The sequence below is a fragment of the Sciurus carolinensis genome, chromosome 6 (assembly GCF_902686445.1).
Source record: "Sciurus carolinensis chromosome 6, mSciCar1.2, whole genome shotgun sequence".
Lineage (NCBI taxonomy): Eukaryota > Metazoa > Chordata > Mammalia > Rodentia > Sciuridae > Sciurus > Sciurus carolinensis.
Genome location: NC_062218.1, coordinates 6,192,646 through 6,208,339, shown reverse-complemented (window position 1 = coordinate 6,208,339; position 15,694 = coordinate 6,192,646). Strand labels below are relative to the sequence as shown.

Here is a 15,694-nt window from a genome sequence, read left to right as displayed (position 1 = left end):
ATTTGCAACCTCACCAGCAATGTAGGAGTGTACCTTTTTCCCCACATCCTCGCCAACACTGGTTGCTGCTTGTATTCTTGATAATCACCATTCTAATTGGGGTGAGATGGAATCTTAGGGTGGTTTTGATTTGCATTTCTCTTATTACTAGAGATGTTGAACATTTTTCCATATGTTTGTTGATTGCTTGTAGGTCTTCTTCTGTGAAGTGTCTGTTCATTTCCTTAGACCATTTGTCGATTGGGTTATTTGTAGTCTTGGTGTTGAGTGTTTTGAGTTCTTTATAGATTCTGGAGATTAGTGCTCTATCTGAAGTATGATTGGCAAAGATTTTCTCCCACTCTGTAGGCTCTTTCTTCACGTTGCTGATAGTTTCCTTTGCTGAGAGAAAGCTTTTTAGTTTGAATCTATCCCAGTTGTTGATTCTTGCTTTTATTTCTTGTGCTATGGGAGTCCTGTTGAGGAAATCTGGTCCTAAGCCGACATGTTGAAGCTCTGGACCTACTTTTTCTTCTATAAGATGCAGGGTCTCTGGTCTGATTCCAAGGTCCTTAATCCATTTTGAGTTTAGTTTCGTGCACGGTGAGAGATATGGGTTTAGTTTCATTCTGTTGCATATGGATTTCCAATTTTCCCAGCACCATTTGTTGAAGAGGCTATCATTTCTCCATTGCATATTTTTGGCCCCTTTGTCTAGTATGAGAAAATTGTATTTATTTCGGTTTGTGTCCATGTCCTCTATTCTGTACCATTGATCTACCTGTCTACTTTGGTACCAATACCATTCCGTTTTTGTTACTATTGCTTTGTAGTATAGTTGAAGTTCTGGTATTGCGATACCCCCTGCTTCATTTTTCCTGTGAAGTATTGCTTTAGCTATTCTGGGTTTCTTATTCTTCCAGATGAATTTCATGATTGATTGTTCTATTTCTGTAAGGTACGTCATTGGGATTTTAATTGGAATTGCATTGAATCTGTATAGCACTTTTGGTAGTATGGCCATTTTGACAATATTAATTCTGCCTATCCAAGAACATGGGAGATCTTTCCATCTTCTAAGGTGTTCTTTAATTTCTTTCTTTAATATTCTGTAGTTCTCATTGCAGAGGTCTTTCACCTCTTTTGTGAGATTGATTCCCAAGTATTTTATTTTTTTCGAGGCTATTGTGAATGGGGTAGTTTACCTAACTTCTCTTTCTGAAGATTCATCACTTATGTATAAAAATGCATTAGATTTATGAGCATTGATCTTACATTCTGCTACTTTACTGAATTCACTTATGAGTTCTAAAAGTTTTCTGGTGGAATTTCCTGGTTCCTCTAAGTATATAATCATATCATCAGCAAATAGGGATGGTTTGAGTTCTTCTTTTCCTATTCATATCCCTTTAATTTCTTTGGTCTGTCTAATTGCTCTGGCTAGAGTTTCAAGGATGATATTGAATAGGAGTGGTTAAAGAGGGCATCCCTGCCTTGTTCCACATTTTAGGGGGAATGCTTTCAGTTTTTCACCATTTAGAATGATACTAGCCATGGCCTTAGCGTAGATGGCCTTTACAATGTTAAGGAATGCTCCCACTATCCCTATTTTTTCTAGTGTTTTGAGCATGAAGGGGTGCTGTATTTTATCAAATGCTTTTTCTGCATCTATTGAAATAATCATTTGATTCTTGACTTTAAGTCTGTTGATATGGTGAATTACATTTATTGGTTTCCTGATGTTGAACCAACCTTGCATCCCTGGGATGAAACCCACTTGATCATGGTGCACTATCTTTTAAATATGTTTTTGTATGCAATTTGCTAAAATTTTGTTGAGAATTTTTGCGTCGATGTTCATTAAGGATATTGGGCTAAAATTTTCTTTCCTCCATGTGTCTCTGTCGAGTTTAGGTATTAGGGTGATACTGGCTTCATAGAATGAGTTTGGGAGAGTTCCCTCCTCTTCTATTTCATGGAATACTTTGAAAAGAATTGGAATGAGCTCTTCTTTAAAGGTTTTGTAGAACTCGGCTGAGAACCCATCAGGTCCTGGACTTTTCTTTGTCGGTAGGCTTTTGATGACTTCTTCTATTTCATTACTTGAAATTGGTCTATTTAAATTGTGTATGTCCTCCTCGTTTAGTTTAGGCAATTCATATGTCTCTAGAAACATTGATATCTTTGAAATTTTCTATTTTGTTGGAGTATAGATTTTCAAAATAGCTTCTAATTATGTTTTGTATTTCAATCGTGTCTGTTGTGATATTTCCTTGTTCATTCTGAATTTTGGTGATTTGAGTTTTCTCTCGTCTTTTCTTTGTTAGTGTAGCCAAGGGTTTATCAATTTTGTCTATTTTTTCGAAGAACCAACTATTTATTTTGTCAATTTTTTGTATTGTTTCTTTTGTTTCAATTTCGTTGATTTCAGCTCTGAGTTTAACTATTTCCTGTCTTATACTACTTTTGGTGTTGGTCTGTTCTTTTTCTAGGGCTTTGAGCTGTAGTGTTAGGTCGTTTATTTGTTGAGTTTTACTTCTTTTATTGAATGCACTCCATGAAATAAATTTTCCTCTAAGTACTGCTTTCATAGTGTCCCAGAGATTTTGATATGATGTTTCTTTGTTCTCATTTACCTCTAAGAATTTTTTAATTTCCTTCCTAATATCTTCTGTTATCCATTCATCATATAATAGCATATTGTTTAATCTCCAGGTGTTGGAGTAATTTCTGTTTTTTACTCTTTCATTTATTTCTAATTTCAATCCATTATGATCTGATAGAATACAAGGTAGTGTCTCTATCTTCTTGTATTTGCTAACATTAGCTTTGTGGCATAATATATGGTCTATTTTAGAGAAGGATCCATGTGCTGCTGAGAAGAAAGTGTATTCACTCTTCGTTGGATTATATATTCTATAAATGTCTGTTAAGTCTAAATTATTGATTGTGTTATTGAGTTCTATGGTTTCTTTGTTCAATTTTTGTTTGGACGATCTGTCCAGTGGTGAGAGAGGCGTGTTAAAATCACCTAGTATTATTGTATTATGGTCTATTTGGTTTCTGAGATTGAGAAGGATTTGTTTAACATACATGGGTGAGCCACTGTTTGGGGCATAGATATTTATGATTGTTATGTCTTGCTGATTTATGGTTCCCTTAAGCAGTATGAAATGTCCTTCTTTATTCCTTCTGACTAACACTGGCTTGAAGTCCACATTATCTGAAATGAAGATGGATACCCCAGCTTTTTTGCTGAGTCCATGTGCATGGTATGTTTTTTCCCATCCTTTCAAACCTTTAGTCTGTGGGTATCTCTTTCTATGAGATGAGTCTCTTGCAGGCAACATATTGTTGGATCTTTCTTTTTGATCCAGTCTGCCAGTCTATGTCTTTTGATTGATGAATTCAGGCCATTAATATTCAGGGTTATTATTGAGATATGATTTGTATTCCCGGTCATTTGACTCATTTTATTTATTTATTTGTTTATTTTTGACACAACTTGGTTCCTCTTTATTTGAGAGTTCCTTTAGGATAGCTCCTCCCTTTGCTGATTTGCTTCTTTGTTTTTTATCTCTTCCTCATGGAATATTTTGCTGAGAATGTTCTGTAATGCTGGCTTTCTTTTTGTAAATTCTTTTAGCTTTTGTTTATCATGGAAGGATTTTATTTCATCGTCAAATCTGAAGGTAAGTTTTGCTGGGTATAAGATTCTTGGTGGGCATCCATTTTCTTTCAGGGTTTGAAAAATGTTGTTCCAGGCCCTTCTAGCTTTTAAGGTCTAGATTGAAAAATCTGCTGATATCCGTATTGATTTCCCCCTGAATGTAATTTGGTTCTTTTCTCTCACAGCCTTTAAAATTCTGTCTTTATTTTGTATGTTAGGTATTTTCATTATAATGTGCCTTGGTGTGGGTCTGTTGTAATTTTGTGTATTTCGAGTCCTATAAGCCTCTTGAACTTGATTTTCCATTTCATTCTTCAGATTTGGGAAATTTTCTGAAATTATTTCATTGAATAGATTGTTCATTCCTTTGGTTTGTTTCTCTAAGCCTTCCTCAATCCCAATAATTCTCAAATTTGGCCTTTTCATGATATCCCATAGTTCTTGGAGATTCTGTTCATGATTTCTTACCATCTTCTCTGTTTGTTCAACTTTGTTTTCAAGGTTAAATATTTTGTCTTCAATATCTGAGGTTCTGTCTTCCAGGTGTTCTATCCTATTGGTTGTGCTTTCTATGGAGTTCTTAATTTGGTTCATTGTTTCCTTCATTTCAAGGTTTTCTGTTTGTTTTTTTTCTCAATATCTCTAATCTTTATTGAAATGATCTTTTGCTTCCTGTATTTGCTCTTTTAACTGTCGATTGGTGCGATCATTCAATGCCTGCATTTGCTCTTTCATTTCATCGTTTGCTTCCCTTATCATGTTAATTATGTACATTCTGAACTCCCTTTCTGACATTTCTTCTGCCATACTGTCATTGGATTTTATTGATGTAACATCTAGATTTGTTTGAGGCATTTTCTTCCCTTGTTTTCTCATGTCGTTCAGGTATCAGTGGACTGCAGAGATGTTGCAGATTTCCTCTATTGACTTATAATGTCCCTGAAGATTGCTAGTATATCCCCTCTTATCCTTCAGCAGCCTGAAGTCTTGGAGGAAGTTGATAATGCGGAGCTCCACGAAGAAACTGCCTCTCTAGGGGTGGTGGCCTTCGGGTGGGGTATATTCCCTGCTAGAGGGCAGAGGTGCCTCCACTTGTTGACCAGTGGTCAACCAAAGGGGAACTAGGCTGCGGGCTGAGGCAAGGCCTGTTTGGGCCTGTGTCTCTGGTTTTACCGTCCTTGTGGGAAAACCTCACCTGGCGGGGACGACTCACCCGGTGGGGAGGTCTCGCTGGTCAGTTCCCCTCCTGGAGGTTCCCCTCAGTCCACAACTACCGCCTGGGCAGGGCAGCCTTCCCAGGCAACGTTCCCAGGGGCCCGGACCTACCTCCTGGGCCTGGGAGCCTCACCCTTCGCAGACGAGTCTCCTTAGTTGCCCCTCCTCAGAGAAGCTGCCCGTAGTCCTGGAACCTTCGCTCCGCCCCTCAGCTTGTCTCTGTGCAGCTCTTCCACCAAAAAGTGCCTAGGTCCCTGGACTGTGCTTTGCACCTAATTGCCTGGTTATGTGACCCTTCCTCTGAGCAGCCACCTGGAGCCTCGTACAGATGCTCCGAGCCCCAGCGACCCACCACATGCCTCTTCTTCCAGGCAGCCACCGGTGTTCTGTGTGGGCAACTCACTGTGCACCTCCACCTACTCAGGACAGCCCCCCCGTTGTTCAGGAGGTTGCTCTGAGTCCAAACAGCTCGCCACCCAGCTCTTCCTCTGGCAGCAGCCAGAGCCCCAGCCAGTTGCTCCGAAACCAAGCGTTGTGCTGAGCGTCTTCCTCTGCAAAGTTCCCAGCTGTCCGTGTTCACTTGTCCAGCGGGGAGAAGGGTATCTTGCCGTCTGGGCAGGGCAGCCTTCCCAGGCAACTTTCCCAGGGGCCTGGACCTATCTCCTGGGCCTGGGAGCCTCACCCTTCGCAGATGAGTCTCCTTAGGCTGCCTCTCCTCAGAGAACCTGCCCGCAGTCCTGGAACCTTTGCTCTCCCCCTCAGCTTGACTCTGCAGTTCTTCCACTGAAAAGCTGCATAGGACCTGGGACCCTGCTCTGCACCTAATCGCCTGCCTATGCGGCCCCTCCTCTGGGCAGCCGCCGAAGCCCGGCAGGTTACTCCAAAACCAAGCGCTGTGCTGAGCAGCTTCCTCTGCAAAGTTCACAGTTGTCTGTGTTCACTGCTCCAGCGGGGGCAGGGTGTCTCGCGGGGCAACTCTACTTCACAAAGTTCCCTGCGTTCTGGGGCTACCGCCCCATCCGGGACGCCTCCTCAAAGGGAGACTCACCCGGCGGCTTTGAGTTGGTCCCAAGTCACTCACTATCTCCTCTTTTGAATCCTGAGTCCTGGAGCAACATGAAATGCAGCCGCCCTCTAGGCCGCCATCTTGAAAACCCCTCAGCTTTTCTTGACCAGGTTCTTTATCGCTGCTTCCATCATCTGAGGATATCAGACTTTCACTTCTTCACTCTTCCAAAGTGGACTCTGCCAGCAATTCTCCAGGTAGTTTCCAGAAGTCTTGATCTCGGACTAGGGTAGCACTGTCGATCTTTCCTTTTCCAGGGCTTCTGTGTCTTGGATTACACAGCTGCTGGTTCTTCCAGCTGCAGACTGCCATTGCAGATTATCCAGCTTCTGGTTGTGTTAGCCAATCTAATAAATCCCCTTTTATAATCACACTTCCTGTTGATTCTGTTCCTTTAGAGAACCCTGACTCATACACTTTGGGAGAAGGATTTGATGGACAGCAGCATGGGAGACCTCTGACAGACCCAGGAAAACCAGGACTGCTGGGGTGCAGCTCTCCATCTGCCCAGATGACCCCTAACCCCCCTACTTCTCCCATGATCCCTTGCAGAGGCAGTCAGGGATAGCTGACACTGAGCTGTGGTCCAAAAGGAAGGATTAAGTCTGCCCATTCAGAGAAAGTGTCTGACCCAAAGCAGAATCAGGTGGCAGCAGACTCTATTTCCTCTGTTTCAGAAGTCCATGCTGCTTCCTGTGGTCAGAACAGGTCATGGTCAAAGCAGCCCAGGGATGAGTGAGCTGTAGATACCTTAAGCGGGTATACAGGTTATTTGGCAGCAGAGAAATTTTAAAAAATAAGCAATTGGCTGTAAAATGAGATTTAGGAACATAGGTTTGTAGAGATCACAGCAAGCATTAGGGGAGATGAATAGTTCAACAGAGGTATGTTAGTTTGATGGTGCTGTCTTGGACACCCCACTCACAGACAGTCCTGTAGAGTTCCTGTCCTTGCCTATTTACATGGGGATTAAAGTCCTGGGGTGGGGTGGCTGGAGAGAACCGAGGAGCCAAGAGCCCAGCTCACACTGACACACTGAGAGGCTGGACTCAGGGAATGGGCCAGGTCAGTGGGGCCAAGGACACCCGACTGGTCGAAGGGATGCGGATGCTGACAAGCTGGGAGGACTTTGGCCAGTTAGTTCTGTGGCTTGGTGGGGTTAGACCCAGAAGGTGGCGATTTCAGGAGGGCGAGAAAATAAGGAAGGTCAATCAGAGAGTGTAGAAAAATCGTTCTAGAATTTGGGATATGAAAGAGAGGTGGTTGGAGAGTTGAATGGTGCATAAGATTAAGGGAAGTGTGTTTGTTTTTATTTTATTTATTTTTATTGAACTGTTTTTAAAGATATGGTGAGTTTGTGAACATTTCAGAACTGGTGGGCATGACTCACAGAAAGGCCATGGAGAATCAGGAGGCCACGGGACTTGAGTTTTTACACTGATATGGTGTTATTATTTTTCTTTAGAGAAGAAAAAGCACACTGATACGATGTTATTAGGAAACATCAAATGCTACTGACAGAAGAAAAAGCATTTTCTTCAGTGAATGGTCAAGGGAAGAACTAAGAGGCAGTAGCTAATCTTTTAGTACTATCTAGAAACCTAATAATTCTAATTTTTAAAAAAGCACTCAGATATTCACTGAACTCTGCATTTCTGCATCATCTATGCATTGAGTCTGCTTCTTTGCTTATATATAACCTGTTCTAGGATGAAAGGACCACATTTTCAGATTTATTTTCAAAATAAGGGGTACTCCATGTTATCTAAGCAAGTCTTTAAGATTTCAGTTACTCTAGATCCTAAATATATTTTGAGAATTTAAACTAAACTTACATGACAAATATATTCCAGACAGTTTGTGAGCAAAATGCAGGCAGTTTGCACAATCCTTTGTCTTAGGGGGCACGGAAGTCAGCTTCAAGATGGGCCCATACACTTCATCTCCTGCCAGGTACTAAAAGGCATTAGGACTTTCATCTGATCTCTTGGATCCCCTGCTCTGCAGGAAGTGAGCTGCCATGATGTGAGAACACTCAAGTGGCCTAGGGAGAGGACTAGAGGAACTGAGGCCTCCAGACAACAGCCTGTGTGAGGAGCCCCCTTGGAAGCTGATCCCTTAGCACCCCGACCGATATCTGGCCTGTGTCCTCATGGCAGAGCATAGCCTACAGCATTTGGATAAGCGACTCCCAAATTCCTGACTACAGACACTGTGAGGAAGTCTACGGTTGTTGTAAGCCACTAAATTTGGGGATAATTGCTATACAGGAATTGATAACTAAGAGAGATTGCATGAGGACCGCTCACTAGCTGCCTGGGGCTGGGTGCTCTGTCATTTGTGCAGGTGTATTTGCTCCTGGGTGGTAACACAGCTACTCAAAGACCTGCTGTGATCCTGTTTAGATACAGCTGCACTGACATGCTTTGAGTACCTAATAAGTGTCTTAAGAACATTTCCTGGCGTGGGAGGGGCACTGTGGCATTTCACACAGTTAAGACCAGAGGGAGTGATTGGTAGTCTCATACATCGTGTTAGATACCTGAATGTTTCTTCTTAATTTTGTAGACAAAATGCTTACAAACCCCAGGGCATTCCTTAGCACATATGAACTTTCTCGAAGCATTTAGTTTTTCCTATCACTTATCCATTGGTGCTACCTTATTCCTTTTTGACTGATTTTTCTATTATCTCTTTCCCAAAGTAAGTTTCTTATTGTGCATTTATATCTGTGTATGCTTGGGTCATGCATGCCATTGACTCTATAGAACTTTTATAAGATGTGATGTTAAATTAGATTTATCCTTGCGAAGTATTTAGGTTTTAGTTAAATCTGTTTTTCATTAATGAGCCTCAAAACCTTTACCTAAAGCAGCTGGTCCAAGAGGTAGCTGCCCGAGGTGGAGAATCTGGACTCAGGGGTACACAGGCCAGGACCCAGTTCTAACAGGTACCCTATCAAAATTCAGTTGTGGTGGCATTTGCTGTTGAACTATTGATCAAGCACAGTCTCTGAAAACTAAACCAACACCACCAAAGCACAAAAATGAGGTGGATACGTGCTATACATGGGCTACTTGTGGAGATCACTATGAAGCTAGCACAGAAAGTACTGTGTTGCTGTGTCTGATGGAAATTCCGAGGTGGCCCCACAAAAATATTTTATGCAGTATGCCTTCAAAGAGAATCATTTATTTCTCTTCCCTTGTTGACCCACAAAGTCACATTTGGTGCTGGTCAGCCAAGTCCCATTTGGTCTAGTTTTACTCTTGTCCTGATTTTAAAGAGAACTGGGAAGGATTTTGCCCTGGTGAGACCCAAGCCTTGTGGTGATCACCCTAAGCACTTCAGCTGCACTGTGGGCTGCCAACCTAGTTGATGTTCTGCTTGCCTCCCCATGGTTAAAATGTCTGAAAAACAGCAGCATAATCTCTTGGCAGTTTATATTTTTCTTAACTTTCCTGTGTTGTAAACATTGCACAATTTGGTGATTCCAGCTATGTAACCTCTATGCTCTGTGAGGTGATAATTTGTATGTAGCCACGTGGCCTAGGATACTATATTGTTTCCCAATGGAGAGGTTATTGAGTAACCTTTGCACTAGTTTAAACACTACCAGAAGAATTGATACTATATTAGGTGCCAACGGTTTCCCAATCACATAGCAGGCAAGAGCTATTCCATACTTTTTGATCCACTGTACTATTTAATAAAAAATGTTACTATCTGTTTCAAAAAACAAAAAGTACCACATCATCAACATAATGAGTGAATGTAAGAACAAACCCCCTAAAGAAGAGGTACCCGAATGGTGAGTCATGGAACCCGGTGGCGAGGGACCTGGCTCTGCAGTGGCAGGGAGGTGGGGAAGCCCCTCTCCAGCCTGAGGCGAGGGCTCCTCACAGGTCCTCTCGAGGGCAGGGGGACAGAAGCCTCCACGTTCTTATTCCATGAGATGCATGTTAGCTTGCGGAGCACTGTTGGGATGGGGTCTTCCAGTGTGCCCCTGAGTCCTGGCGCTGCCTCCTGGACCAGCTTCGAGGCCTCACAGGTCTGGCCACAGTCCCATGAAGCATATTAGCTTCCTGGGTGCTGTGATTCCAGGGACAATACCCTGGGAAGTGAATGTGACCACGCAAGACTTGCATGGCAGGAGCTTTCATGATGAATTAATTAATCTGCATATCGGTCCCTGGCGGCCTTTGTCACTAGTTGGTCATCCCAGAAACCCCTCATTCCCGATGGACAGCAGAACATCCAGCTTTCCCAATTGCATGGTCTTCACATAGGCCCTGACCCCTCAAAAGCCCACAGTGGGGAATCAGTGCTCGTGCCTGGGAAGCCCGGACCACTCACCCTCATCATACTGCAACCTGGCCATGGGGTTGCTAGAATAAGGACCCTGTGACCAGTCATAAACTATGGAAAGCAACTCAGTCCAATAAAGTAACGAGGACCACGCCTTCCTATCTTAATGGCCCCAGGAAGCGCAGAGGGATAGATGGGGCAGGCCTGCTCCACCTGCCGAGATGGACAGTTAGAAAGGAGAGATGGTGTAAGATGGGGCTCCCCGTGGAAACCGCCTGATCAGGGAACAGACTCCCACTGCTGCACAGCGCGTACCTCACGTTGGTGTGTCGTTTGACGTACAGGTTGTGGAAGTTGTTCGTGTTTTCCATTTGGCCTGCTTTGGGGCCTTGCAGCCTCTGGATGATCTCGGCTTTCATTTCCATGGCGATGTGAGCTGGCAGCAAGGACAGTAGAAGCCGCTCCTAAAACAAGGTAGGAAGAAAGAATGGACATGTTTCAAACAACCATGGAGACCGCCAAATGGGCCTGGAAGTCATCATTGATTTGGACTGAGGCCAACATGGGACTCTTTGCTACAAGTGAAAATACAGATCCTAGAATACATATTGGCAGGAAAAAAAATCAAATTTTCTGAGGTCAAACTGCACTATAATGTTATTTATTATTTATTAAGGTCTAAGCATGAGTTTTTTTTTTTTTTTTTTCAGCACCAAGAATAGAGAAAGGCAAAGCTATTTCCCCAGGGATATTATTTATCTATCTTGATTTTAAAATAGTGAAGCAGGAACAATATTAAAATCCTAGAAACTAGCGGTCAGTCTAAGATAAAAACTCTCATTTTTGCCTGCTTGTTCATTTGAGAGATAAAGTACAAGGTTTATTGAACCTTGGAAAGACAACTAATATTCTATACTTCCTAAAAAAGTTAGTCAAAAGTATGCCAATATTTCATTTCCTCTATGATGAACACCCGGTCTCCTTTAGAGATTCAAAATTATTATCAAAATGAGCTAGAAATATTAGCCTCTGCCAAGCACTTTCTATAAGAAACTGCAAGTAGTCCACCAAGACACAGTATGTGAACCTTTTGTGTATTTCTCTAAATTCAGCAAATCCAGTAAGTAATAAATATTCACATGCCATACTGTACTTGCTTTAGAATATACTTATTTTAGTTAGAGTGGCATTTTCTTAGTCTCTTCAAGGAAAATGCATTTTTTAGAACAATTATCACCGAAGGGTGATCTTTGGAAGTTTACAGTCATTCTAAGGTAACGTTAAAGGTTAACCTACTGCGTTTTAAGCCACCAGCAGGCTTCTCCAGTGTCTGTGTCAGTTCCTGGCTGTGCCTCTGATAGCAGACATGGTGAGCGTCCTGCTGGACTTGGGCTGGGGCCCCCACACGGAGGTGGGCACACCGTGTCCTGGTGGTCAGTGTTGGGCCGGGTGGGCCTCTACTAAAACCCTGTGTTTAGAGCCAGGACCCTCTCCCTTAAACTTGTCTTTCCCTATTTTTGAAATGCCTGATGAAGGAAAAGCCCAAAATGGCTAGTTTTTTGGCCCAGCTCTGCTCCCTCTGCCTCCCAGGGAGGGCACTGCAGGTTACTGGGTTCCATCTCTGCTACTTCTGGTGTCTCATCCAACAGCTTGATGAAATGCATGTCCCTCGGAGGGACCAGCAGGATGGAGCCCCTGCTGCCACCAGCGGGCAGGCCCCTTTCAGGCACTGGCCTCCCGCCTTGTCCACTCCCTCACCTTTTCCCCTGAATCATTCTCCAAGTGAATGACTGCACCCAGATTCTGGTCTTAGGGGCCAGTTGGCATAAGCCTAACGGAGATGTTTCCAGGCCTCGTCCCTCCTCCTCTTATATTCTGAAATAAGACTATGCTAACCCCAAAGAGCCAGTACTTCCTGAAAGACACAGATTCTGTGACCAAAAAAGGAGAGTCAAATATAGTAATTCAATCCCACCCCCAGCCTCATTTAACGACCAAATATAAATTATGATCTCTATTTTAAACCCAAATGTAGAGGGATGACCAACATTTTTATAAGCGGTTAGAAAAATATAGAAAATAAGTTCATATGTTATGTAAAGCAATTTTTTCTCTTCTGTTGTGTTAAAGAATTCGAGTGAATTTAGACTGCAAATAAAAATTTCGGAGGTGACCAACCAGCCACATCGGAGGCTTCCCTACCATTCTGAGCTTCTGGAACCACCAGCAGAGGGCACAGCCTCTGGCTGGGCCCAGGAGCAGGACCCAGCAACTGTGCCTCCCCCAGGGCTGGGCCACAGGAACCTCAGGAAAGACGGAGCTCAAAGTGGTAAAATCAAAACTCTTTTAAGTTTGTCTTTCTCCCTTTTAAAATATCTCTGATCTGAACAAAAAACTCAATATTTCAGACTTTTAAGCTCCATAATCTCTCCTTTGCCTTCCCAGAAGTCACTGTAAAAACAAGAGCCCAATATTTTGGCATGCAGGACAAATTTCAACCCAATTGGTAATCTGACAAGGTTAATATTTCCATTAATATTTCAGCTTTTTTCTCATGTAGCTGCATGTTCTGCCAAATTATATGAAAGCAACACACAAATTTAAGTGCTTAATATGCCAGATATCACTTAGCTAAATTATCTTTCAAATACAATGGATGAAGTCCTTCAGGATGCTTTTGGAAAGTCAAGTTGTCCATTAAGCTGACGGACATCACTTCCTGGGCTTGTTAGAAATGCTTGCGTAACAACAGAGAACTTGGCTAATTCTGGCATACTGAAAGTTTATCCAGTGAGTAACTTGGCTTAGTTTGGGGGTTCCATTTCAACATGCCTTTTTATTAAACCACCAATTCTTGTTCAATAGGAATAAATTTTTCCTAGAACTCTCTTTTTTAAAAGTGGGCCTTATGTAACAATTCCATAGTGAATTTAGTAAAGTTCAGTATTCTATTGATCAAAGTCCAGGGTACTCTGAGCTCCAAAGTATTTCTAATACGATGATGCAAAGCAGATACTACAACTATATTTTTATGCTATTTTTGTGGAAGGTTGATAGAAAAATCCAACATAAGCAAAGAGGACCTGTGTTTAAATTTAAATTTTGAGCTAAGGCATAGTGATGTGTACTATACCCTGTCCCTTCAATAATCCATGCATATAATAAACATTTAAAGTTGTTTATCTTTCAAAGGGAAGATAACAGTGAAATATTCCTTTCATAAGAATTTTTAAATTTTTCTTGGCCAGAATGTTCATCTCTAATCTTCATTTTACATGTAATTTTATCCTATCAGGATGCCAAACTTGTACAATGAACAGAGGGGGTGTTGTTATAAATTCTTCTCTTTCCCAAAGAGAGTAGCTACCAGAGCAGCCAAATATCAGATCCCCAAGCAGCTGCTGGGCCCCATGTGGCTCCACCACGGACCTGTGGGTGAACCCTGTCCTGCAGCAAGAAGGCGCTCAGAGCTGTTTGAAAGGAAATACTAAGAGCTCTGCACTGGGAAGTTACCTGCGGGGAGTGTGAAGAGGGGGCCCCAGCACCCCCCGCCTCCCCTCACCTCACACCCCCTCTTGCAGCCTCTCAGAGCCAAGCGTCCTCACCTGCCCTAGCCTGCATCACCAGCAGTCCCCAAAGTCACTTTCTGGTAGCCACTCTCCCCTTATCAGAGAAGCTCGTGTCTCCCAGGTCCCTTCTGAGAATGTCTGCATCATACCAGCCAGTCAAACACAGTACACAGAGTACTCCTACTTCAAAGGTCTTGCTTTGTGTTCCTTTGACTACTATGCAGCAAAACAAAACAAAGAGGCTGTCATCTTTACCTCTGACGAAGAGCAGCTTTTTGTAGTGGAAACAGCTCTGGCACGGAAGAAGAGGTGGCTTCCCACCTTTTCTCCGCCATTTCAATCAAATCTCATCCGCCTCTGAGCCCCAGTTAGAGTGCCTGGGAAATAGCCTGTTGAGTAGGGCAGCTGGAGGCATCCATGTCTATGTGGATTCCAGCACTTCACGCTACCATGGCTGGTTCTTTCTAGAAGTTGACTCCCCTGTTTCAGAGGCAACCACATCTGGTTGCACATACCCACTAATTAGTGTCTCACCAAGGACAGGACCAAGCACATCTCACATCTCATGAGGTGGTGCAAACAGTGAATGCAAGATCTGGAGGAAAGATGGTAGCCTGGGGAGGGGACCCAGAGCAAGCCTGCAGGGAGGAGGCTGTGCTTGCGTGGCTCAGGAAGACCCCCCAGGGAGTGAGGAGGGAGAGGAGAGGAGCTGATGCTGAAGTGGGATGCTCATGGCCAGTGCCTCTGCATCTGTGTGCAGGAAAGCTACCGGGCTCATTCCACCTTCTAGAGAGCAGATTAAAATCAACAGGCACTCAGCAAATCCCAACCCCTCTTGCACAACAGCAGGTTCTTTCATTGCTTGTAGAGCTGGTTTTCTTATTAAAAACCCTAGTCACATAAAGTTTCAATGAAACATTTTTAACCAAAAATGGGGGCAAATAGAGATTAGACAAGGATCAGAGAGATTCAAGTGAGGTGGTCGTCATTTGGGGAGTCCAGATGAAACTTGTGCCTTCCAACTTTAGGACAATGGGATGCTTTTTCCATCTACTGTTTGTAAGTTCAAGGGAACAACCAGAAAGCTTTTAGAGAACACATTGTGAAAAAATTGGAAGAATGAATTTACCACTCACATCGATTCCTACCCAGTTAAAAGATGTTAGAAGAAAGTGTTAATCAAGTCAAATTATAAATTATGTCTATAGTCACTGATGACTGTAAATTGGAATTTCCAGATTTGAACTGTTTACCATCAACTGTCAATTCAATTCTCTAAAATACAGCTTCTAGTGAAATGGAAATCATTCATAAGGGCAAAAAAATCATTCAATCCTCGGCTGAGAGATGATGAAGGCTGATGATGCTCCCTAGAGCCAACAGAGGGGACACCAGGGCACAGCCAGCACCCAGAGCAGGATGACAGCTGGGGTCTCAGGCTGGGACACCCATGAAGCCTGAGCACAACACAACACAACACCAACATCAATAAATCACCCAAAGGGTGATCTCATCAGACCACAAGACCTCCACGCTCAGACACCATGAAGTCAAAAGGCACAAAGCTCCAGAGTGAAGTTGATTTCATTAGACTTGCCTCTCAATGTCACCCGCCCACAGATAAGGAAACCCTGAAAGAGCAGTGCTCACTGAATAACCCTGTGGAGAAGGTGAGTGAAGACTGGCCGTACTCCTGATGTTGACCAGAAATCCCAAGGCATGGTGCCCAGGTGGCCGGACGCCATGTTCTGGAAGCCCTCTGTGAAGAAGGTCAAGATGGGCATGCTGATAACACCATCAACAGAAGGAGATGGCAGGAAGAGATAAAAAGCAGTGCACGTGGACAGCAGATTGATGAAAGGGTCTCAGGAGCAAAATCAAACATTT

The 15,694-nt window shown here is 43.1% G+C and overlaps 1 protein-coding gene across 2 annotated transcripts in view; it reads right to left on the bottom strand.

Moving 5' to 3' along the window:
* Positions 1 to 15,694, bottom strand: part of Adcy2 (adenylate cyclase 2) — a 373,487-nt gene that overhangs the window by 106,030 nt on the left and 251,763 nt on the right. For both annotated transcript variants that reach the window (XR_007109132.1, XM_047555883.1), the window contains exon 5: positions 10,554 to 10,702. Coding sequence is in view for 1 of the 2 variants with exons in the window: in XM_047555883.1 (XP_047411839.1) it covers positions 10,554 to 10,702 (149 nt within the window). In the remaining variant the exon portion in view is untranslated. The remainder of the gene's footprint in view (positions 1 to 10,553; positions 10,703 to 15,694) is intronic.